We start from the raw sequence: 26,637 nt of genomic DNA on the forward strand, positions 1-26,637 counted from the left end.
CTTAAGGTGAGCAGGGGCATGTGACATGACCTGTATACCAAATCCTTGTGCAGATTAGGTCTTTTTTTATGGTTATCTATGTGTGATGTATTACAGTGGGAGTGCAAGCCAATTTATTGACCACTTAACCAGCTGTCAGTTTTGATTCACAAGCTGTGCATTATCCCGCCATCTAGTGGTTGGGTCCGGAATTCTCCTTATAAACATTTTGTCCTTCTAATTTTTTTTGTTTTTTGTTGTTGATGGATGTCGACGGATCTTCATTTGGTGTCCCTTTGTGATGTTGTCGCGCTTCCTCTGGAAGCTCCCACCTTTGGTCACCATCTTCAGATTCTTTTTTCCGAAAAAATCTAAAGAATTCCACTGAAAGTTGACTGGGAAAAGTGAACATCGGAAGAAGGTGCTGGAGAAGTTTTGTGAGAAGTTTAAACTTCCATGGTTCCGAAAAATGCATGTGCTGGGGGCTCCTTGTGCATGGTGATGGAGAAGACTCCATTCCAGTTATGCAAGAACTGACATCATAAGTTTCCCCAGACCAACACCCGGTGTGCAACCTCTGCCTGCTGGTATACCACAGAAGTGAAAACTGCAACGCCTGCTCAGCGTTTATCCCGGAGATTCTGAGGGTAAGAGAGCAGCAGAGCAGGGCCCACTACAACGTTCAGAGCCAACATCCCCCACCGTCTCTATGAGACTTGGGACTCTCAAGCAACAAAGAGGACATTGTCGCCAAAGGACCAGAAGGGGATACGTAGGCTAACATCACCATCATGGTCATTGACGCACGAAGGGGCAAGAAGACATCCTGAACTAAGAGAACCAATGTCCTCGAAGAACTTACAAGAGTCGCAAAAATCTGACTCAAAAAGCTCAAAGGGAGTTTCAGTATCTTGACGACCGCAGTCGCGACCAGAGAGGCAAGTACCTTTGGATCCTTTGAAAAGGATGCTGCAGCGGTAAGGACCCCAAAAAATCCAAGATGTCAATGGCCGGTCAAGGAAAAGATGCTTTGATGTCGAAACTAGAGAGATCAAAATCTGAAAGACAGTCTCCCAGCCACGATGTCTTCATAAGACATTTCGTCATCGAAGAGAGAGGCCGAAAATCTCAACGCTGGACAACAAACGGCCAAGATAGAGAGGAAGAAGAGACGGCTTGAGACTGAAATGGAGATTCTTCTACAAAAGAAGAAAGAATTTGATTAAAGTCTGAAAGAATTTCGAATCCCTTCAAAGACCTCAACAGCAAAGGGTCAAGGAGACAAAAATGTCAAAGAAACAGAGCCACCATTAACTCCTGTACCTCAAAAAGATCTGGAAGAAGAAATCTTTTATGAAGAGGAGGGGAAACAACATTACCAGGGTTCTGAGGCTTCATAATACCAAGATACACAATGGCAGGACCTTGAAACTGATTCCCCAGAAGAGGGTGTGGATATTTATCCTTCGAGGCCATCACCACCTAATGATATTGGGGTGTACAACCAAGTAATAAATAAGCAGCAGACAGATATGGGGTCCAGCTAGAGGAGGAGAAACCTCAATCATGTTTGTTTTTAGAAACTCTCCTACCTACACAATCAGGAAACCGATTTATTCCTATGCTGCCAAGTGTATTGGATCAAGGAAAGGAGGCTTTTAAGGAACCTGCAACATGTAGGGCAGTTATTCCTAAAACATAGAAGAAGTACAATCACTCTGCCAAAGATCCAATCTACATAAAAGGTACAGTCCCAGCAGATTTGAAAATAGTATTAACTGCCAGGAAAAGAGAGAACCTCCCTAGCACAACAGTGCCTTCTCCAAAAAAGAGAGTTGGAGGATGGACCTCATGGGCCGGAAGGTGGGCAGAAGTGCAGCAAATCAATGGTGCTTTGCAAATCCAAATGCATTGCTCAACTATCACACATATCAACATTGGTAAGAAAAAGGGGAGTTGATGAGACATCTCTCTAAACAGTAGCAAAAGAGGGCAGCACACCTTGTAGAGGGTGCCAAAAACATCACCAACTCAAGCAAAAAATATGCATTGGATGCAGCTGACACATAAGAACAGACAGATAATGTTGGGTATCATAGAAAGAGGACATGCCTGGTCAAGAATTTTAGGTTTCAAACCCGAAGTACAAACTAATATTCTAAATGCACCATTTAATGGAAAACAACTATTCAGGAGTGCAGTAGATGAGACTCTTAATCAGTTTAAAAAGGACAATGAAACAGCAGTTAATGGGGGCTATGCGATTCAGGGGTAAAATGCATAGAGGTTCACTACCTCAAATACCCACAGGAAGGGGCACTTTCCATCTAGGAGCCTCCCATCAAATTACCAACAAACATATCAGGGACAAAGTCAGTCAAAACAACAACAACAAGGTTGGAAGTACCAGCAGGGAAGAAAGTCCTTTTGCAGAGGCCCACGTAGAAGAGGAAAACCTCACAGGGGAGGAGCTCCTCCTGCAAATAAGTGATTCAACAAACATTGCAATAGATACTCTAAAGAGATCCAGGTGTTCAGTGACAAAGCAAAAAACAAACCAAGCTGCAAAAATAGAACATCAAGAACTCCAACATGCAACAACAGTAGGAGGCAGACTCAAAAACTCACTTAAGGAGTGGAGGAAGATCACTTCAGACAAATGGGTTTTTAATATAATACAATACGGATATTGCATAGAATTAGACATACACCTCCAGACAAGGGTCCAAGGAGAAAGGCACTTTCATTTTTTTTTTTAAATATTTTTATTGAGACATTTTTAAAAGCAATTTTTACCCCCCCATATTACAGACATCAAGTTTTTCAACACAAAATACACATATTATATATCCTATATAATATAGAGTAAATTAAATACCGAGCAGATACCTTCTTGCAACAGTGCTCCCCAAAATTTGTACTTAAGAAGAAAATAGCAAAGACAAAGAAAAAGAGAAAAAAAAAAAAAAAAAAAAAAAAACAGATAAATACATAAATAAATGAAATACAAATAGATAGACCAATCCTGCCTACAGCTATTTAGCCGACTCCTACTCTATTTTGCTTATACTTCCACCTCGTGATGGGTTGCCATATCTCCTCTCCCAATTTTTTTGCTCTTTTCCCCTTTCTCTCATATATAGCCTTCTCTAGGTTATATGACGCTAGTAATCTAGCTATCCAAATTTGGAATGTAGGAGGTGTCTTATCAAGCCAAGCCTGTGCAATACAAATTCTATATACAGCTGCCACCATAAACAAAAACTTTGTAGAGCCATTTTCTTCTTCGTCAGTCTTCACCCCCAGCAATAGTCTTTCGTTGCTTAATTTTATCTTAATCTCGAGAGCTTTCCCCAGGAATTCCTCTATGGCCATTTTCAGGGTGTACAGCTGTGGGCATTGGGCGAACATATGCACTATATCAGCTTCCGTAGAATTACATCTAGAGCATGTAGTACCTTCTGTCCCACCCCACTGCGCTATTTTTGCCGGCGTGTAATAGAGACAATATAATGTTTTGTAGTGCTGTGACTGCAGCGTGGCCGAACATAAAACCGATCTTCCTAAATCTAGAGACTTCTGAAGTCCTTCCGGGGCGGTCCCAACTTTTTCTGTCCATTTTTTTGAAAATTTCTCTCTGTCATCTACTTTGTATGCGTACAATTCTGCATGTATCTGTCGTATCTTACAATTTTTACTTTGTTCTATACAATCTAATAGCCTACAGTGTTTAAAACCTATCCGACCACCCTTTTTATCCCTCAAGTAGCTCCTCACCTGTAAATACTTAAAGAAAGTGTTAGTGGGTAGGTCGTATCTGTTTTGTAAATCTACAAATTCTACTATATCTCCTTCTGTATCTAGAAGATCCCCTATTTTCCTGATGCCCCTCTCATTCCATATCCTCATCGTTCCATCCCTAAAGATGTCCCCCGGAAGGGTTTCATTATCAATTAGCCTAGTATATCTATTAAATCTGCCTATACCCACTTTTTTCACCACAGCTTTCCAGATCATATAAACAGCTTTTAGTGTTTTAAACCTGGTGTTCTTAAAGAGTCTATAATCACCTGTCAAATGCTTTTTCAGCATCAAGAAATATGGCTGCGACAGGGTCTCCTGCTACCTCAGCAGCATCTAATATAGTAATTAACTGCCTGGTGTGCTGAGTAGTCCCTTTCCCGGGAATAAAACCGTGTTGTGTCTTGCTTACTAGTTTCTCGATAACTCGACTCAATCTTTGTGCTAGAGTTTTGGCATATAATTTTGCATCTGCATTCAGGAGAGTGATAGGTCTATATGACCCTGGGTCTAGTGGGGGTTTATCCTTTTTCAGTATCACAATAATATTTGCATCATCCCAAGACTGAGGTGCAGATTTTTGCAGCTGTGCCTGTCTAAAAGTCTCCAGCATATTTTCCCCAAGTCTTTCCCAAAATGTTTTGTAAAATTCAGCAGGTATTTGATCTGGCCCTGTAGCCTTGCCTCCTGGTAAGTTATTCACTGCCATTTTAATCTCCTGCAATGTTAGCGGTAGATCTAATTTGTCCCTTTCTTCCTTGTCCAGTTTATCATGCGATATCCCTGTCGGATAGTCCCTGCACCCTTCCCCTATATCCTCTGATTTCTGATCATATAGTTTCTCGTAAAATTCTCTAAATGCCTCCTGTACCTCTTCTGTCTTATTTACCACTATCCCATCGCTATTACTAATTTCTTTGATTTCCCCTGCAGCCAGATTCTGTTTAATTCTAATAGCTAAGAGGTGTCCTACTCTCTCACTGTACTCATAGCACTTTTCTTTCTTAGCGAGGTAATTCCCCGCCGCTTTTGCCAAGAGGGCTTCTCCCGTTTCTGCTTTCTTGACTTCTATTTCCAGTATAAGGTCCTCTATTTCAGTTATGTGTTGTCCCTGCACTGCACAGCTTAGTTGTTCTTCTAAACTATTCATCTCCTTTACCCATCTGTCCATCCTTGTTCTCTCCATCTTACTCTTTTTTAAGGTATAACTCAGGGTTTCCCCCCTTATTCCGGCCTTAAATGTATCCCAGACGATTTTAGCTGGAGCCGATCCCCTGTTTATTTCCCAGAACTGTGTGATCCATTTATTCATCCTGCTGATATATTCTTCCTCTTTCAGTAATCTTCTCTCAAATGTCCAAGTACAGGGTTTAATACTCCCTCTATCTACCCTGGGGATGGTTATTACCAATAAATTATGGTCCGAAATCATTCTCGGTATTCGCTCTATCTGGGCCCAGTTTGTTATATCATTAGACACTATGATATAATCTAGTCTTGCAATCATTTTGTGGGGTGCCGAATAAAAGGTAGCTCCTGACCCGAATGGGTTGCGTTTAGACCAAAAATCTGAAAGAGCATTATTCTGCAGCATATTGATTACAGCATTACATATTTTTTTTTTCCTACCTACGTATCTCCCCCCTCCTGCTCCCCCCAAGCCATGCAAACCGTTTATGTTGAAATCACCGCACATAATTACCGGCTCTATCCAGAGTGCAAGTTCCTGATCTAGCCATTCAAACATTCCCGGGTTGTCGTCATTTGGGCCGTATACAGATACTATTGTTAAATTCCCAGCAGTAGTTTCCCCCTCAATGATAACCCATCTCCCCTCAGAATCTTCTTTTTTCCTTCTAAGTTTAATAGCCCCTCTCCTTGCTAATATAGCCACCCCCTTTGTTCTGGTGTCTTGATTTGTACTAGCCAACACCTCATATCCCAACTGTTCAAGTTTGAACTTTTCTTTCTCCAGAATATGCGTCTCCTGTAAACAAATCACATCCAGTTTTAGCTGTCTGAACAGTGACGCCGCCTTTTGTCTTTTCCCTCCATCGTTTAATCCACATATATTCACTGTTGCAATCCTTAACGCCATTTCACCTTATAAATTTTTCCTAAAAAATTTTTTACCCACTTGCTCTGTTTTGTTGCAAATCTTATCTCATTCCAATCTATTCTTTTGTGTTGTTTCACCGACTTTACCTGATCCTTTCCCACCCCACACCCCCCCACCCCTTCCCTCCCACGGCAGCCCCACCCCCCCCTTCTACAGGCAAATAGGTCAATCCTGACCTATGTGTTGGCTGCTTGCATTGTAGCGTCGCCCTCCCTCTCCCTCCTAGCTGTCCCGAATTTGCAGTCCGTAGACCTTGATAAGTATTCCATAGTCTTGTTCCTTGTTGATCTTTCCTATTTCCCCTTGCGTTGCTCCTTTAGCTCTTCGAGGTACTCCCCTGCTTTTATCTCAGAAAAAAACCACCTTGTGCGCCCACCACTGATAACCTTAAGTTTCGCCGGGAACATCAGATATGCTTCAGCTCCTTGTTGTTGAAAGGGGGTTATTAACTGTCTTAAACGCCATCGCCTCTCGACAGTGACATGGCAAAAGTCAGGTCTCGCAAAGAATGTAACCCCTTCGGCAGATCTTTTAGAGTCTGGTCTAGCTTTTTCCATCACCTCCTGCCTTGCCAGAAAGTTGCCAAAAAATACCAGCATTGCTCTAGGCATATTTTCTTGGGACCCTCCTTGCCTTTTTTTAATTGACAGTGGAAATCTATGGGCTCTTTGAACCTCGTCTTCCCATCTCCACCTAGCCTCAGGGAAGGCTCCCTTTAGAAGCCTGATCACATACCCCCTTGCGTCCTGCCCTTCCACTCCTTCCTCCAGGCCCAAAAGTCTTACATTGTTCCGTCTCTGACGATTTTCAGAGTCCTCCACTTTCCATTGCAGGTCTTCCATTATTTTTGTCTGATCCCTCTTAAATTTGAGCCACTCAGTTGCCTCGTCCTCCAATCTTCCTGTCCTTTCCTCTACCAGTTCTACTCTCCCCTCCACTTCCTCATACTTTTTGTTCATCTTCCTGATGGAGGCCTGTATTTTTTTTGTGTCATGTCTAGCTCTGCGGCTCTCCGCCCTGGCTTCCCCCTGGATTTGTTTTAGCATATTGACTAGTAGGTTCAGGGTGGCTTGCTCTCTTAGATTATCCTCCTCACTTGCCATGTCTTTGTCTTGTACCCCCTGCGACCCTTGAGACCCTTGCATCCCCTCTTGAAAAAGGCCTGTAGTGGCAGAGTAGTCCCACAGTAGCTTTTTATTCGATTTAGCGTTTGAATTGCGTTTTAAGGCAGATTTTTTCTTTTTCTGTGTAATTAATGTATCAGATTCAGTACTTTCCTCTTCCTCTGATGATATCTCAGAGGTCCCTAATTCCTCAGCACTTGATGAGGTTGAGCCTTCATTTACTGAAAAGAATTTGTCCCCTTCTCGTTCTTTCTGTGAGTCTATGCTCATCATACTTCCCCAGTTCGTGTCCGCTTTTGGCCTCAAATTACTGCTTATCTCAGCCTCTACTTGCAGCAGTGCGTCCAACATTGAGGCATTATTATTCATGCCTTCAATCTCCTTTAATGTTAATTCCCCATTACCATTGCCGTTACCTTTTGAACCTTGGATTTTCGTCTCCTCCATGTATCGTGCTGCACCAGGAGCCGCTTCAGCAGCAGCCCCCACCTCCTCGGCTTGGTCTGTCTCTCCCAGCGTTCTTTCCTCCTCTGGCCTGGACGTGCACGCTCCTGCGTGTTCCACTGGTTGCTCAGCAACCCCAATGCAGCCTTCCGCGTAGGGTGTTTGTTTAGCGTTCTGCCCTGCTGAGCCCGCGCTGTTGCATCCCGGCGGGACCCCTCCTCGCTCTGCTGCCTTCTCCTCGGTCTTTGTGTGACTTGTATCTCCGGCTGCCTTCTCCTCTGTTTGCCTCGCCAGGGTGGGCACAAGTCCCGCTTTTACATCTCCGCCAGGTCCGCCGATCAGAGCCGCCAAGGGTTTCCGTGTGAAGGTCTCCGATAAGGTAGGCTGTCTCAACGATGTCTCCTTCTCCTTGATCAGCAAACTGGGGGTTTTGGCGTTCTGTTTAGTTTCTACACGCTCTTTTTCCGCTGCTGAACTTCCTTTTTCCCCATGTAGCAAAGCGCATTTTTCCGCACCACTCTGCGCTTTTAACTCGGCTTTTTTCTCCCGCTCGATCTTCCGCTGCTGTGCTTTCTGTGTGGCACTTAATGCGGGGATGATTTTCCTGCCTGGCTGTGAAGTCTTCGGGATGGCCCCCGGTCCGCTGCCTTCCTTAGAACGTGCTGACATTGTTGGTATCTTCGAGCTAGGGGGTCCTACCCAGCGTTTCCTCTGTGCCTTTTTCCAGAACCTCAGGAGCAACCAATACGCTATCCACATATTCGCATTTTACTGCATTCTTGGTCTAGTACTAGCTTTAGCAGTCAGTCCAGGAGAGGGAGTGTAGTGCGACTACTCCCTACAATGCTCCAGCGGCCATCTTGCCCCCGGGGTCTGCCGGAGAAAGGCACTTTCAAAGGAGGAAACAACATGTGTACTCAAGGAAGTAGAGTAAATGTTGGCAAAAGATGAATTGGCATTTGTGCCAAGATTGCAATAAACAAGGGAATTTATTCAAAATATTTCCTTATCCAAAAGGTAGATGGAACTTGACGCCTAATACTAGACCAGAGGTTTTTGAACAAGTTTATAAAAATGCACAATGATAACAATGCAAAAGGTAATACCACAACTACAAGTTGCGGATTACATGGCAACAATACACTTAAAGGACGCTTATTTACACATTCACATGAACACGGGACACAAGCGATTCCTCAGATTTGTGATACACAAATGACAATATCAGTTTGAAACGCTCACTTTCTGAATAAAATCAGCACCAATAGTCGTCACAAAGTGCTTAAGAGTAGGAGCAGCACACTTTGCTAAGACAAGGCATACACATTTAACCCCACCTAGACAACTGGCTGGTAAGGGCAAACTCGCACAAGAAATGTAAAGATCACATTCTGCAAGTAATGAAGGGTCTATACCAGCTAGGGGTCTCAATAAACATGGAGAAGTCATATCCAGAACCAGAACAAGAGGAGATTTTCTAGGGGGCTAGAATAAATTCAAATCAGAATGATTGCTTCCTGCATCCCTTTAACTTAAACACAAGACTACACATGAGATATTTTCAATAATAGCTGCAGGACCAATGGTCACATGCCATAGGGAGCTGGGAAGATCTAGTGGTTGTCACACGTAAAATAGAAGAAGAGGTAGCATGATCACATAAAATATAACCCAGGGGAGAACATTGACAAAACCAGCTCTAATAGTGACCATAACAACAGATGTCTCAGAGATGGGATGGAGTGCACTCATGAACAATCTCAAAGTAAGGGGAGTTTGGAAGGAGCAGGTGGAATTACTACACATTAACATCCTGGAACTAAAAAAACATGTTCCTAGCCTTAAAAGCCTTTCAGAGAGAGCTTTGGGGAAATACAATGTTGATCCAAATGGACAAAACAACCACCATGTTTTACATAAACAAGTGGGGTGACAGTCTCTACCACTGTCATGGTTAGCCCTGAGCTCTGCAACTGGTCAATTCAAAGGAAGATGGGAATCTTACCTACCAGGAAAAGACAATGTTGCGGCAGACAGACTAAGCAGACAGGCTTCATCTTCTCATAAATGGGAAATGAACCAAACAGTACTCAAAAGCGCGGGGCTTCAGAAATAGACCTATGTGCCTACAGAATGCAAAAAGCTGAAGCTTTGCCTCTGGATAACATTGCCAACAGTCCTTGGGAAATGCACTCTTGATAGAATGGTTATAGAGATTTGCATACACTTTTTCCCAATACTACTAATTCACAGTGATCAACAAATGCAAGATCAGCAGCATGACCCAGATACTAATTGCACCACTGTGGGTGAGGCAAACCTGGTTCTCCGAACGAATAGATCTATCCCAGGGGAATGTTCACAAAATGCCAAACAGATCAGATCTGCTGTCTGTGCTAGAAGGAAGGGTGCTTCACCCTTAACCAGAGTCTTTAAGCCTGGCAGCATGGCTCCTGAAGTCCTATAATTTGGACATCTAAAGTTACCAGAAAATATAATGGCTGTCCTGGGAGAAGCAAGGAAAACAATGACTAGAAAGTTTTATATAGCTGAATGAAAAAGATATTCACTTTGGTGCCTTAAAGAAGGTTTATTAAAAAGGAACACAAGTGATATGATACTGTTAAAATATTTAACATCTTATTGAATGTAAACTGACTGATGCATCCCTAAAGGTACATTTTGCAGCAATAGTGGCATATACAAGAGGCAACATTAGGAGAAGTTTCTTTACAGCACCTGTTATTAAGCAATTTCTAGAAGGAGCAAAGAGAATTGCGCCTCCAAAAAAGGGACCAGCACCCAGATGTAACTTAAATGTAGTGCTCACCCAACTGATAAAAGCACCGTCTGAACCTTTACACAAGGCTACATTGCAGATGCGTACTCTGAAAATTGCGTTTTTAGTGGCCATTACCTAACTATGTAGAGTTTGTGAATTACAAGCACTCACCTTACAAGAACCTTATTTCCAAGTACACAAGGACAGAATTGTCGGAGAACTGACCCACAGCTTATGCCAAAGGTTATCACAGTTCCAGATGTACAGAGTATACAAATACCAAGATTTTTTCAAACAGCAAGGACACATGCATAAAGGATATTACACACTGTAGATACAAAATGTGCGGTAATGTATTACAAAGAAAGAATAAAAGCGGGCAGAAAGACGAAACAGCTCTTTGTGTCCTTTGCGAATCGTTTTATAGGAAGACCAGTTACAAAGAACACAATTGCAAGATGGATAGCTCAAACCATTCAACTATGCAATAAGACCGCAGGACAGACATTACAAAAGATTCCTGGTGCACATTCAACAAGAAAGAAAGGAGCAACCATTGCGTTCCCAGCAAATACTCCATTACAAGACATTTGTATGGCAATCACTTGGTCATCAGTACATACGTTCACTAGACGCTACTGTGTAGAAATTCAGATGAATGTGTAAGCACAAATAGGACACAGGGTCTTACAACATCTGTTTTCAATCAATGCTCCTCTTCAACTCAACCACTGCTGTAGTAACAAACTGCTACAAAATCAATGCACAGCATGTGAATCCAGAAAAGATTGCAAACAAGATCCTGAAGGATATCAGAGCGCTTTAAAAAGGAAGGAAGGACATAAATTCAATATCAACAACAAGTAAGGATACACAACCGGAATAATCGCATAAATCCCTGACAAATAACCGCATAATTCACAGACAAAAGAATCAAGGAGAGTAGTACAATAAACTGGTATGTAGCAGGTTATGAAAGGGGGTACACAATGTGGAAAAGAAGACCATCGATCCAATATCGACATCAAGTAGGAATACACAACAGGAATACTCGTAAGTTTACCAGACAAGTGAATCAATGAGAGTAATATGATAAACATGAACATAACGGGCTGCTACGAAGGGGGACACACAATGCGGTAAAGAAGAGCAGCATCACATGAATGCACAATGGGTTGTAGAAACATGATTTCGAGCAAGTGATCCTAGCCCAATTTAAGGTAAAAATGTGTTCATTAGGAATCTTTTGGCTTCCAGTTTGAAAGCAGTCGTTGAAAAGATTCTGCAATTCTTAAATTACATTCTCCTGCACTGATGCCTGTCTGTGTGTGTGGGTTTACCCTTATTGCCTTACCTGGAGGGTCAACCATGGGGAAGGCTAGTCAAGTAGTGGCTGTGCAGTTTTTGGCAAGTCAACAATTGGCTTATTTCTCTTGAGTGCCGGTTTGCTTCCGGACCTTGGGCTGATATGTTCTTAGAACTCTAAGAGGAAATTCTGGCACGCACTGGCCTAGTTACTCCCTCTCACTAATCAATACATTTACAGGCAGGACGTCCTGCTCGCTATCACTAATGAGTAGATGTAGGTGTAGAGCAGTATTCTCTTGTAGAAACAAGCTGTTGCTATAGAGTTATTTATTGGTTACTTAATAAAAACCATATCAACATAAACAAAAGTAGATTCTACGAGAGAAAACTAATCAACCCTGACCTTGGTAAGAGAAACTAAAAAAAATACATTAGTCACAGTGTTGATTAGCCAAATCGAAAGAATTAAAATATACAACTCTTAAAAATCTGTAAAAAAAAAAAAAAAGTTATTAAATTACAAATCACTGTTTAACATGATAGCAGGTGTGAATATCGACATCGATGATATACTTTTCATCAGTCTCAAAAGAGTAAACTCTTAATCGTTTTACTATGATTCAAGCCCTTTCCTTGCCGGTTATCGGCCTATGTTACCACCTTAAAAAAAAAAAAATATGCCAGAATCTGAATCAATGGGAGCTGTAAATTCGAACAGTAGGTTTGTAGTGCATATGATGATGCTCTCAGAGTTGCATGTATCCACTATATTATTTTTTTTAAATGTGCCCCCTTTACAGCTAGTGGTTTTGTAACTCCAGCTTTAATGAAAAGTCTTGCTTCCTGTTGCCCGATTAATTCTACCGTGCAGCGTGGTAGATGACAAATTTGTTCACTGCATACAACACAATGTCTAGTTTGTATTTTCTGTTCTGGTGGGAGGCCGTGTGTGGTGGACTGGGGGTATGAAGCTAGCACTACTGCTTTAATTTTTGTGGGTGTGTGTTTGTAGAACATAATGGATCTGCTGTGTGTTCTGGGTAAGTTTGCACTTCTTATGACCATTGTGTGTTGTTTGTGTTGTGTGCCATGTTGTGTGCCCATGTTACGCATGTGTCAGAAAGACTTGTACTGCTGTAACCGTATGTCATTAGTGTGTGAATACAACGCATGATTTTACCACGCGTCCTTCACCACGCAATGTCTTTACCAAGCATTGCCATTACCACGCATGCCTTTACAACCAAATTGTAAGTATATACCAGGTAAGCGCAACCCTCTTCTGGGTGCCCCCACAGACATCCATGGCATGCTGAATTTCACTCCTCCTGAAGGTTTGTCCGACTCTTACACTCTCTTTCCCTCTCGTAGCAGTCAAGCTGTTTCTAGGGCTTTCAGGACAAACACACAGATCTTCCAACAAGGGATCCAGACTCAGAGTATGTCCCCTTACCTCTTGGAAGCAGGCTTCTAGGCCATCTTTGGTAACACAGCTGGGTACTCTGCAAATCACTCTATTCTTTGAAAGCTGTAGATTTGGAAATGGAACAATAAGTGGAATAGTGAGTTCCCACTTGAATACACCAAAAACAGACAGTAGTTATGTATACACTCCTCAGCTTCATATCTTTTTGATATTGTTCTCCTTTTAAGGATCCTCCCCAGGCACACCCTTTGTGTGGAGTGATGTCTCTCATATCAACGTAGTCTCTGGCCTGGAGCACCCACAACAGACCACAAAGAGGTGTGAGGTTTCTGCACCTGGCTGTCATCCGCCGACTGAAGTAGTTAAAATGTTAAAGACAAAAGTGCTAACCTCACACCTAAAGGTTTTCTTCACTGCACAGCAGAGTCTGCAGTCTAAACTCTCACTCCTACATTCCACCAAATGGCAGTGCTCAAGAAGACTAATAAGCAGCTCCTTGCCAAGTAAAATGTCTAATGGAATTTGCAAAGGAGCTCTGTCTCCGCTCTCCTCTCTTTATTGTCTAGGTCGTAAACCCTCCCATTGCTGGAATGTCAGAATTCTGTTGTCTGTGAAAATCACCTCACCTCCATCTTATGCAAAGGCCAGGCCTACAGTATCCAAAATGGATCTTATAGGCTTCCATTACTCTGACTTACACATACACCATGCATGTACCACACAGAATATACCTGCACAACCCAGCTGCAGTGTGTCAGAGCTAGGAACTGGTAAAGCAAAAAGAAGTATAACTTTACACAAGTGGGCTAGTATACCTACCCTCCATTGATACAGTAAAAGGTTTGGTAAGAGCTATGGATTCATAACATATAGTAGACCGCCATCACCACTCTGTGCTAAACCCTTAACAGGGGCAGTAGTTCACTCTCTCCAAATGAGGACGCTCTTGCGATGCCTTTCTAGGTCTCAGGACAGTGTCCCGGACCTTACTAATGCTAAGAGATAGACCTAGACCTCTTCGCACATGCTACATTAGTGTGATATTAGGGACACAATCAAAAACCCAGGAAACCAGATACATTCAATCAGGCACTGAGAGCTAAACTGTACAACTTGCAGGTGACATTCCCATTCCAATAACAACAGTGAAAGATCACTCACAAAATACTGAAATTGTGAACCTAAACAGACTGTTGAGGGGCCCTACATGACATGTCTCACACTGGGCCCAGCTAACTCACACAGCATTAAAGTAAATATTCTGATAGAAACCCCAGCTGTGGTCTGACTACTCACGGATCATTTGCAGTCCCCTAAACATGTAGCTTACACTGCACACATGCAGCTGAGCAGGACCTTTACTTATTTGGTGCAGACAATGAAACTAAATAGATAAACCACACTTCAAGGCCATATAAGACAATGGACGTCATTAACCCAGCCCTGCCTTGAAGATCTTCACCACAACATAACCAATACACTTGATGAAATTAAAAAACAATCAAAGGATCAAAACACTCAACAAATGCTGCACCAAAAAATGTGATATGCTCAAGAGAACGAGATGACACTTAAAATGATAATGACACAATTCAAAGAGAAGCAGCTGCCGTGTTGCAGCAAACAAATGATGGACGGAATGCTGACAATGCAAACATTCTCCCCCAGTCAAAAGATCTGGGTTAAATCCATCATTCTTTTGCCCACTACGCCACCCCAGTTTGGACCCAGCCATATGCAAATCAGTCTTGACCCTGTGCATCATGGAACAGTCCAGACCAAACTGCCAAGCCAGGTCCTCCCTGGACTGGAAACAAGCATCCTGGGGCCGGTTTCAGGGTATGTCACCCTTCATCAGCCAGGCTAGCTTGAATCCAGTGGTGCAGTGAGCAAGGGACCCACGTCTGGGCATACCCATCCCACTTAGTGGGGAAAAGTGTTACAGCAAACAAATGATGGACGGAATGCTCACAATGCAAACATTCTCCCCCAGTCGAAAAATCTGGGTCAAATCCATTGTTCTTTTGCCCACTACACCACTTCCGTTTGGACCCAGCTATATGCAAATCAGTCTTGACCCTGTACATCATGGGAACAGTGCAGCCCGAACTGCCAAGCCAGGTCCTCCCTGGACCGGAAACAAGCACCCTGGGACCGGTTTCAGGGTATGTCACCCTTCATCAGCCAGGCTAGCTTGAATCCAGTGGCGCAGTGAGCAAGGAACCCACATCACGTTTTTGGCCTGGGAGTTCGGGCTGGACTGTTCCCATTGGGTGCAGGGTCAAGACTAATTTACATATGGATGGGTCTAAACTGGAATGGCATGGTGAGCAAAAAAACAATGGATTTAGGCCCAGATCTCTGTACTGGGGTGAATGTATGACATTGTTCTGTATTCTGTCCATCAATTGTTCTTTTTGCATTTGTCACCCCGAGTGAGACGGGTATGCTCAGACGTGAGTCCCGTGCTCTCCATGCTACTGGAGTCAAGCTATCCTGGCTGATGAGGGCTGAAAGCCCGAAACCGGTACTAGGATGCCTGTATCCAGTCCAGGGAGGACCTGGCCTGGCAGTTCGGGCTGGACTGTTCCCATTGGGCGCAGGGTCAAGACGAATTTGCATATGGCTTGGTCCAAACTGGAATGGCATGGTGAGCAAAAAAACGATGGATTTAGGCCCATATCTCTGTACTTGGGTGAATGTATGACATTGTTCTGCATTCTGTCCATCAATTGTTCTTTTTGCCCAATTCAAGAATGGCAGAGGCCAGTAAAGATGGATAAGATGAAATACATCAACACAACATCACAACAATGCAAAGATTTTCTAGCATTTCTTGAATCAAACCATATTAAAGATTTGAGAATCAATAGCAAGCTATCCTAATCTCACCCCCTATCCCTCATTCTGCATCTCACAAAGAAGTCGACTCAACAGTCACAATAATAAAAGCTGGTAAATTAATCAAATAAGTCCACAGTGCCTAATATTCTGCAGTATCCCTACTATTGCACCTCAGTTAAGCAATTCATACACTTGACCTGAGCGTGATGTATATCATCCACAAGTCACCTAACAAGGAAAGTGTTCCTGTCTTCTGAAACTAGATGGTAGTTCAACCACGCCTCAATGATAAAATACTTAATCCAAGGTCAACTGCAGGCCAACAATAAACATCCTTTAAACTGAAGTTACAAGACCGCTGTAACATTATGTAGGCCAATGGAGCCTACTCAGCAACTGCCAATCACTTAGCATGCACACCTCTGTGAGGAACACACTCTGAAGTCCTCATCACTCTTGCTGGAGATTACTAGGCAGCTCTAAAGTTTCTGGAACTATCAGAAGACTAAGACACCATAGACCACAGAACCCCAATTCTGTATTGTGTCTTAGTTAAGAGAAAGGAAGAAACGGTGCCATTTCATCATGTACACATTTGCGTGTGTGACCATGCAGAATTTGTTTCTCTGAAACTACGTTGCTTACAACTGCCCCTTAGTAAGAACATTATCACGACACCTTTAACATCACATAGAAGGCCTGGACTCATATTGTGCAGATGTTGTTATTTGCTTTCATCCATAAGGCAACGCTGCTATCAATAGATCTATACAATGTCGACCCGACTAAGGCCTCAGCTTGACAGAAAGGATGCTTTTTGTTATAAATAAATGTTTCTGGGTTTAGGCAGAGGAGCACTTGCAGTCATAGGGAGGTAACAACACTCTAAAACCTCAGTTCAGCTGCTTGCTGATCCCTCTCTGAGGAGGGATGGCCTATAATGTATATATATACACTATATATATATATATATATATATATATATATACTTTTTTTTTCGCCCCCAGCTATGCGAACCTTTTCGTAGGCTGGTGGGAGAAGCACGTGGCCTGGGGGGGGGACCAACGAGCAATGGTTGGACCATATTATGGTTTGGACCAGATACATTGACGACCTGTTTGTGGTCTGGCGGGGCGACAGGCCCTCGGCTGAGAGGTTTGTGGCGACGCTAGACAACAACAGTCTCAATTTGAGATTCACCAGTGTGATCAGTGAGAAATCAGTCCACTATCTCGACCTTGAGGTATTTGCGGCAGGGGGTATCATCCAAACAAAACTCTACCGCAAGCCGACGGCAGGAAATGCAGTATTACACGCTGCCAGTCACCATCCCAGATCTATGATAAAGAACATTCCGTATGGTGAACTTTTGCGCCTGAAACGAAATTGCTCAGAACACAGCGATTTCCTACAGGCGCAAAAAGCAGCAGTCTCTAGATTCCTGGAGCGAGGCTACTCGAGAACATCACTTTCAGAGGCCTCTAAAAAAGTGGAACTCCCAAACAGAAAAGATCTCCTGGTGAACAAAAACCTGAAAAAGACAGTGGAGTCAAAACCTGTGACCAGAATGATCACGACCTATAATATGAGATCGAAAGAACTGGTTCAGATTTTTAACAACAATTGGCATATTCTGAAAACAGATAGTGTCCTGAAGAATAGAATACCATCAAAACCACCAATCACATATAGGCGTTGTCAATCCCTAGGCGACCATCTTACAAGGAGTCACTACAAGGACCCCCCCAAAACCATCTAGATCTAAACCTATCCAGGGTTTCTACCCTTGCATGCACTGTAAAGCATGCAAATACAGTCAGAAAAAGACCAAGTATGAAGGTAGACCTAATGACCCCTGACCCACAAGAACTATCAACAAATTCCTGAATTGCAACTCAGAATTTGTGATATATTGTCTTGTCTTCCGTGCTCCAAGAGGTACGTTCGGAGTACGATCAACCCAGCAAAAAAGCGCATCTTGGAGCACATGCGTGCCATCACCAATAAGGACAAAAATTACCCGGTGGCACACCATTTTGAAACCCACCATAACAGCAACAGAGATCTACTATCTTTCTATCTCATAGATCAATTGGAAAGACAGGAAAGAGGTGGGGATAGAATAAGAACTCTTAGGGCAATGGAGTCTAAATACATTATTGATCTCCAGACAATGAAACCTGTGGGGCTAAATAATGATGAAGAACTTTGGGTACACCTGGATTAAATGTTAGAGTTGGGGTTGCTGTAACTGAAATAGTATGAAACATCTAAAATAGAGCTATGATACCATCATCTGCCAGTCCTTCTCCTACGCTCCATGTCCATTTGACTGTGAAATCTGTAAAATCTGGATTAGGGAGGCCAAAGCCCATACAGGGCAAGAGCAAGAAAAACAGAGAACCTGCCCATACAGGGCATTATAAACAAGTGACTTGCGCGGAGTACGCACAATAACTTAGGGAAAGTTATTGGAAACACACGGTGTATAAAAGTAGAATGTTGACATATACCAATAGCATTCAAATGTTAAGTTTTCTAGTATTTGGTATAGAGAGTTATGATATGATTAGTATTATACTTTCAATCTATGACAACTCTTATAGACATCTTACCAATTCTAATTGCAATGTTTACACACCGCGTTATGTTAATGCATGAATTAATTGATTTTGCTATTTGCAACTTTTTTTCTCCAAGCAAGGAACGTATTACACAAAAAATTACATGGGGTTTCCCCGTTGTTTTTAACTGCACGAGCACTTTAAATCGCCATTCTCCTTGTACTTATTTAAAAGACTATATACTTGTACATTATAAGATGTCTGCCACATTTCCAACAAGGTTTGGTTCAGTCCTCTTTTGATGTTAATGGAGAGGTGGAGATATAATGGCGTGTTTTGTAATTCACTCTGACACTGAGGAAGCCGTTTCACGGCGAAACGCGTTTGTCTTTTTATGGGGTAGGGGGTCTGCCAATAAATCAAAAGAAGTAACCACCAGCTTGGAGTGCCGTCTGCTTTCTTTGAATAAAGCGAGCGTGTGTCGAGATATATATATATATAGGCCATCCCTCCTCAGAGAGGGATCAGCAAGCAGCTGAACTGAGGTTTTAGCGTGTTGTTACCTCCCTATGACTGCAAGTGCTCCTCTGCCTAAACCCGGAAACATTTATTTATAAGAAAAAGCATCCTTGCTGTTATATATATATATATATATATATATGTATATATATATATATATATATATACCTGTGTATATATACATTGTTTTAGCAAGATGGTAGAACTTTTCATTCTGTTCACTGTCTTTATATTGCTAATCACTTTTATCTGATTCTGTCTATTGACCATTGCAGCACATATATTCTATACAAGAATCACAATGGTTTAATTAATATTGAAAACGCCCCTCTGGATATTACTTGTATACTTCTCTGAGCGAAACAGCATGAGTGTCTGAGCGAATGGGCTCTAGATCTGTTACCACAATCCCTGGGGGGGACTCAAGTTTATCATGTTCTCTGGTTGCTTAAACCATTTGCTTCCTGGCTAGGTCTAGGTAGCATATAGTGGCACTTTGAGATAGCTGATCTCTAATATGACACATCCTGTGTGGGTGCACAGAATCAGTCTGGCACCATCCGTACGTTTGTTGCCCAACAAACTTGCAGTTCGTACTGGAAAGTGGGAACTACGCGACACAAGAGGATGGGGATCTAGAATATAATATAGGAACCGATCGAGGTTTAAGAGAGTGCGCACATTCTCACAGAGACGTGTATGTAGCATATTTCAGGGGTTGGCTATTTCACCATTGCTCTTCAAAATTTAAATAAGGCTACTAACTGAAAATTTTGCAAAAAACCAGCTACAAGTTACAACGTATACAGACAACCTCACTTGCACCTCTGACTGGCTTACAACCAAGAGTCAAAACAGCATCAAAGATAGCTTGAACAGTATCTGTCCTTGGATGATTGAATGGTTCTTTTGCTTAAATCATAAGACTAGACTTCCGGTACCATGTCTGCACCAAACTACCCAAGAACCTCACTGACAAACTACAATTAGCACTGGATCCGTCGTATTCACATATAGTCTGCTAATGAAAAATAATTCGTATAAGAAGTGGTAGGGATGCATTACCCTAGGGGTTCAAAGTTACGCACTCCCCTTAAAAATTAGTGCACAACACAGCTACCAAATATTCAAGAAACCTTCAGTAACCTAATTTCTGAAGAGAACTTGCAGCTGAGAAAAGAGTTTGTGAGAACCACTGAGTATGTCTGGATAGCAAGAATGTTAATGTCTGCAATCCACAATGTACTGTAGCTTTTCCACATATGGGTATTCTTTCAAATTACGGTGACATCTTTATAGAAAATACGCACACAACTTTTACCATACCGGAAACTGTTGTAATTATAATGAAGATAGAATTCATCATACCAACCCCCCTTGGTTTCAGATGCCATCCCGGATGAAAACATAAATATGCACAATTGCTCGTACAACCGATTACTCTTTGGTGGCCATTAGACAACAAGTGAGGTGAAACAGAAGATCCAGATAGATAAATATTCCTTGAAGGAATTTGTGAGAATACGTATTATTAAAAACAATTTAACTAGTGATAATCTGACATCAGTTATAATGTACAAAAAATAAGCTCTAAATCGAAAACACGTTTCTGATGTAAGTATAATATGATCCCGCCTCGTGAAAGATTTTATTGTACCAAACATGATGGCTTGATTATCAAACCAATTTTTAAAAAATCCATGAACAAAGAGCCATTTTGATGAGCGACCAAAATAAGTTCAAGCAGAACCCAGTGTGATAGTTGTTTCTTAGCACAAGAAAAGCTATGTATCTTTCTGTTCCGTGACTGTTTTACTCCTGTAACCTTTGTGTGCCAACAGCTATGGCTCGAGGTGATAGCACACGAATCCAGGTAGTCTCATAAAACTGTTCTATTTTCTGCTTTGGGTAGCATTGGTGGTAGCACTTGCTCCAGGTCATCAGGCAAGTCTTGCCCACTGTGAATGATTGCAATGTCACTGTTACCACATTATTTTGTTAATTTATGCCCAACTAACTGCAATGTTTTCTTTTCTTTAGGGGTGTATTTTGAAAAAGTTCTGAAAAGTTCAGAAACCTCGTTGTGGGTGAGAAACATTCAGATGTACTTATCTGGCATAGTGGTCACTTTAGCAGGCGTCGTCATGTCAGATGGCCCTCAGGTTATAGAAAAAGGATTTTTCTATGGCTATACACCCTTTGTTGGGTTTGTTATTTGTAAGTATATTTTCAGGTTGTGGCCCTTCCATAGTGGTGTGAAAATTGATAATGTTTTTGTTTTTTACTGAGCTTTAATTTTTAGATATGTTTCATGACATTAGGAGTGCAAGTGCCCAGCTGTAGGAAAGCTCACAGACATAATAAATATTTTTACTCCTCTGCAAATAACTCCCAAGCACAATTGGTGGTGGTAGCCATATTCCGGTTGATGCTTATACCTGAAAATTCTAGTAGCATTTAGTGCCCGCAAGGTATCCCATTCCTACTAAGCCCTAGTCCCCCTTTAGGTCAGATCCAATGTGCTCTTTACAGCTAAGATTTGATTGCCAGAGTCTTTACACCCTACAACTGAAAGTCACTAATTTCTTTAGTTTATCTTGTATCATTGAATGGCAGCAGCTACAGAACTAATGTGTTTAGTGTCTATGAAGGCCTGTGTTGGTAATGTCAGTAAGTGCCACTACCCCCAGTGACAAGGTAAACTGTTCATGTTGGTGTCCTGAAATTGTATTACCCACAGTGCCTGTCTCCATGGGTCAAGGAGTCAGGTCCACAACACTTATGATTGCCAGCCCTTGAGTGCTCCAAAGTACCAATGTACAAATATTTCTTTTCTAGATTCCATAGGTGGCATGAACACCTTCAGTATCCTTGAACACCTGTGTCTCCAGAGCATACCCTGAGATTCTCAGCACTGATTTGACCTCTAGTGTGCTAATAAGGAAGATATATGTACTCTAAACCATTGTGTTGTGATGCATATTCCTATAGATCCTGGTTAGATCTCAAATGAATTCAACCCAGCTGTTCTGATCTAGACCTCCTCACTCATTTTGAAACTATACATAAGTGAGGTGGGAGTGCAAGAAAGCAGCTTAGACTGCGGAAATTAGGAGAAGGCGGGTAAATTGAAAATCTGAGATAGAGTATGCTAAGATGAGACATTTTGCCCTTGAGGTAAGATGACAAAATACCAACAGCTGCAAAGGCAGTCCTGCTCTCTTTTATCACAGTTGTAGCTTCATCCAAATAAATGGAAGGACAAGCACTGTACTGTCTACAGAAAGGAAAGGCTGAATGGCATACATCTATGTATGATAGAAATCCTGTGTTTTTATCAGTAGCCATCTACACTTCTAAAAATGAGAGGAAAATACTGCTTACAAATCTTTCAGGATGTTCATAGAGACTGGACCAGCCACAGAGTGTGCTTGGAAGCCGGACTAAAATTCAGGAGGAGAAAAGTGTTCCTTTTATTGGCAAAGCTTTTTGAATACTAGGGTGCCCTGAAGATTTATTGTTTAATGCAAAATAGCAAAGACTGTATAGAATTCAGACGAAGATGGCATTTTCTAAATACAAAGTTTAATACAGTTACCCTATCCAGAGCTATTGAGTTTACTAGTTTTCAAGATCCTGAACCCGACCTTCTAATCAATAAAAATGTCTAGGCGAGATTAAAATATTGTCTAGCTATCTGATAAATGTAGAACCATTGCTTTCACAAATGTCTCTGTCAAAAGGTGTCGGGGAACATTTATGATTGATTCACCTTATATTAAAATAATGAGTACAAGCAAACATTTTGATAGGAGCACTGGTGATATTTATTTTTCAGCACAAAAAGAGAAATAGTTTGAGAAATGAAAAGTAGGTTTTCTTCTGCCAAATCAGATCAGAACAAAAGTGGAAAACAGAGTGGATGGGTTAATACAAAAAGGCATTTCCCTACTCCAAAAAGATAGCCTTTGTTCCTGTTGCTTAGCTTCACTGCCCCATTGTCCGGTTGGGAAACCAATGGGATCCACCTAGGGAAAGATTAAATTACATTGATCACATTGATCAAGGTGTCAGCCTCACAAACTGTATGTTCTTCCAGTGGTGGCCTCGCTCTGGAACTCTTTGCAGGAATTGGATGCTGGAACGCCCTTGTCCAATCCTGGCGCTGCTCACATGCAACCCAGGTTCTTCTGAAAGACAGAAAGTAGCTTTCGGAACCGCATTTGTAAGGTGTTCTACCTGAGCTTCAAGACGCAAGTGCCACTTCATTGGACATATGTTGTGGGTCCGTCTCTGCTTCCAGAACCCCCAATTAAATCTTCATTGAATAAGCTTGTTACACTCTTATAATATAGCACATCCTTGTCACTTCTACGCAGATGTTTGACATTATCAAACATATCCTTGCTGGAGGTCTCTTCCATCTCAATATTTTTTATGACTTTTGAGGCAAGTGCATGCTAATATCCCTCATTGCATCTTCCTCACCCCTGTGTTCTACATAAGATGAGGTGAGGGAAATCTAGAAGGGAATAAACCTTTCTTGTCGTTTTTTGGCTTCATTGTGTCTTCTTCTAAAGTAATTGTGACTGGAAGAACTCCCTCAAGTGTTTAATCAAGAACTCTGTGTGCTATCACTCACCTGCAAGCTCTCAGGAGTAATAGATACAAGTCGACACTCCATATTAACAATTATATTGTTCCTGTGATGTTTATTCCAGTGGATTATGCAGCCATTCAAAACTACTTATATACGCACGCATACACAGTTATATACGCACGCCCACATGCACACATGCACACACTCTGTACTGGGATTTGAGGGTATCTCAAGCCTGGACAGCAAAATCCTGCTTTCTTGCTTGTTTATGCTTTCTTGGCTCTCCTCTCTGGCACAGCCCTCTGTGGCTTGGAGAGTAATACAGATGACAGGTAGCCACCAATTTCTCCGACTTCGTGGCTGTATGCCCCTCAGATTGTTCTCGGGTGCGTTAATTATAGTTAGCACTGTGCCACCTTATATTGGAGCTGGCACTCAGGAGTTAACACAAATAGGTGTTCACCACTTTAGATAGCGTCATGAATGACCAAGAGGTTGCATGCCTCTGGCTTGCATTAATCCGAGGGTGCAGTTACCTATGTCAGAGCAAAATGGCCTCGTACAACAGGACCCCTTTGTTACAAGCCATTGTATAGGGCTCCCAGTGAGTGAAGAAGCACCAGAACCTTGAAGACAGATGTCCTGTCTGCCATGCCTCTGCTCTTCCCATACAGGATTACACACATGCAGTTCATAGTGTCACGTTATACTTTGAAAGGCCTTCATCTTTTGTATCCATCTGCCGATTGTGCCTTTCATCATTCGAGGCTAGTTCCAAAGCTGCTATGGCTATTGGAGGACCGCATTTTCTCTTAATTGACTAGCTGGGTCGAAATGACCCTGCAATGTCCTTTATAGAATTTGTCTCAAACTCCTTTTCTGGGCCTACATGATCATCAATTCTTTCTTTCCTTGTCACCGGCTAGTGAGCGCATTCTTTCCAAGCCTATGCAAGGCTTTACTCAAGCCTTAAAATATACTGACTTTTGTCACCTGAGAAGAGGGTTTCATGCACCTTTTTGGAATGAAGAGGGTTCATCTGAAAGCAAAAGCCTTTCTCCTGTTAGAGATTGTTTTTAGGTTTTCACAGACCATGAGCCTGTGGAGGCTCAATGCAGCTGTCCAAATAAAATGGAGCTGAGCCAGGCCCAAGTGCCAACCACAATTACATTTCTTTTAGACACAAGCGAATGGTACCTGCAAAGGTGAAGTATTAAAAAAAATATACCCTTCTGCTTGAAGTACGTAACATTCAACTATGTATATGACTTCAGTCCTCTCTCTTGTGCACCAGAAATATTCTGTAGGATTAACTACATTTAAACTACCCAAATGATAAATATTTTTTTTTTTGAGGCAGCATTAAAAACATTGGACATGCTCCAAGTGATACTTAGTATTATTAATTATTTACGATTGTGCAGAGAAATTCAGTAAAGAACGTGGTATTTTTAGAGGTTATCGTAACCCAGCACACCATGTTATTGTAAACTGTAATATTATTCTGTATTACAATACACATCAGAAATGTGCTCTTAAATCAACCATGTGCTTTACACATCGGATAAATAAATAAATTCAGTATTATTGGAAACGTCTATTGGATTCCTCCTCTCTTGAATGTTGGGTTTTTATATCCTGCCTAATGCTTACAGAGACTTGTGATCGTTTTCTTGCTGTGTATTTGTAAAGTTGTTTTATGTAGTATTTGGTACAAACAGTATGGAACATTCTAAATGCAGCAACTGTGTTTGAGAAGGGTCACCTGATGTAAAAGCAGTCTTGAATTTAAAATGCATTTATAGTCACTCCAGTACTGACGGCTTTCTGTGTTTTGGTGATGGTCACTGTTTGGTTTTGTTAATTGGCTTGTGGTTCTGTTTCCCTCCCAGTCCTAGGCAGCGTCGGAGGTCTCTACACGTCTGTTGTGGTGAAGTACACAGACAACATCATGAAAGGATTTTCTGCGGCAGCCGCTATTGTGCTTTCCACCATTGCATCAGTGGTGCTTTTTGGTTTACAGATAAGTGAGTTCCTTTATTTACACATGTTGTGTTTTTCACCTGTTTGCAGACTATCGCACGCTTGCCTGTGGTATTCTGGGCACAGCTACCACCAGCCCTCCCTGTGAGGTCGTCCATAAAGTGCCTAGTGGGTAAGGCACTGGGATCGAAGTGAAGATTGAGAAGTCACAGCTGAAGTAAAGAGCCTTATGTACAAACAAGAGGTGACTGGTGGATTAAAGAAATGAAATCCAGATAGCAGTAAAGCTAAATGTGAGAAGCAAAGGAGATTCTGAATACAGGAATAGATAAGAAAGTGATGTTTTACAGGTTCTGCATATTAGATTTGACTTATTTGCTACTGAAACCGTCTTTGCAAGTGCCTTTGTAATTCTGATTCAATTTGAATCGGTAATATCTGCCCTGATTTGAATTATAAATTGTGATGAACACTGCACTGTCGGGTTTTCCACATGCATGAAATCAGCTGGCGGCAAAATTGGACAAGTCTGGAAGATGGTCTGCTTATAATAAGATAAGACAATCTTGACAGTAGAGTAGAAATAATGCTTTGTAAGGGGATTTTGAGTTTGGAAGTAAAGTCTAAGCACCTGCATGTTGCGCTTATTGAAGCAGATCGTCTCTGCATGGACTCTTTAGTGCTAAACACGGTCACATAGTTTGTGTGTTAACCTTTCTCTTGATACTTGCTGCCTCCTGTTGTCCGATTGCCATTGCACGTGCCTCAGCTCATTCAGGTGACTTCTTCCTAAATTACTGAGTCCTAGAAGTCCTTGAGTATACCCCCTCCCTCGTTTCTGTTTTGGAGCCACTGTAACAGGTTCTCCCTTGTATTTAACAAGCTGAAAATTCAGTTTGTACTCTAGGGGCCCGATGTAGGTAAATCCCATTTACCGATTTAGAAATACCGAATCTTACCGATTCAGTATTTCAAAATCGGTAAATGGGATGTAGGTCCCAACATCTGGATTCGTTACCGAATCCTTAACAATTCTTTAATTACCGATTCGGTAAATACCGAATCGGTAATGCCCATTCATTCCTATGGGCTTTGAAGCCCATAGGAATGATTAGGCATTACCGATTCGGTATTTACCGAATCG

General features: G+C 41.9%; 1 protein-coding gene across 1 annotated transcript in view; it reads left to right on the forward strand.

Annotated features, from left to right (window-relative positions):
- Nucleotides 1–26,637, forward strand: part of SLC35A1 (solute carrier family 35 member A1) — a 259,775-nt gene that overhangs the window by 216,713 nt on the left and 16,425 nt on the right. Inside the window, exons 6-7 of the mRNA XM_086926597.1 lie at nucleotides 20,951–21,127; nucleotides 25,403–25,537. Of these exons, the coding sequence (XP_086782723.1) occupies nucleotides 20,951–21,127; nucleotides 25,403–25,537 (312 nt within the window). The remainder of the gene's footprint in view (nucleotides 1–20,950; nucleotides 21,128–25,402; nucleotides 25,538–26,637) is intronic.

The sequence above is a fragment of the Lissotriton vulgaris genome, chromosome 6, assembly GCF_964263255.1.
Source record: "Lissotriton vulgaris chromosome 6, aLisVul1.2, whole genome shotgun sequence".
In the NCBI taxonomy this organism is placed as follows: Eukaryota; Metazoa; Chordata; class Amphibia; order Caudata; family Salamandridae; genus Lissotriton; species Lissotriton vulgaris.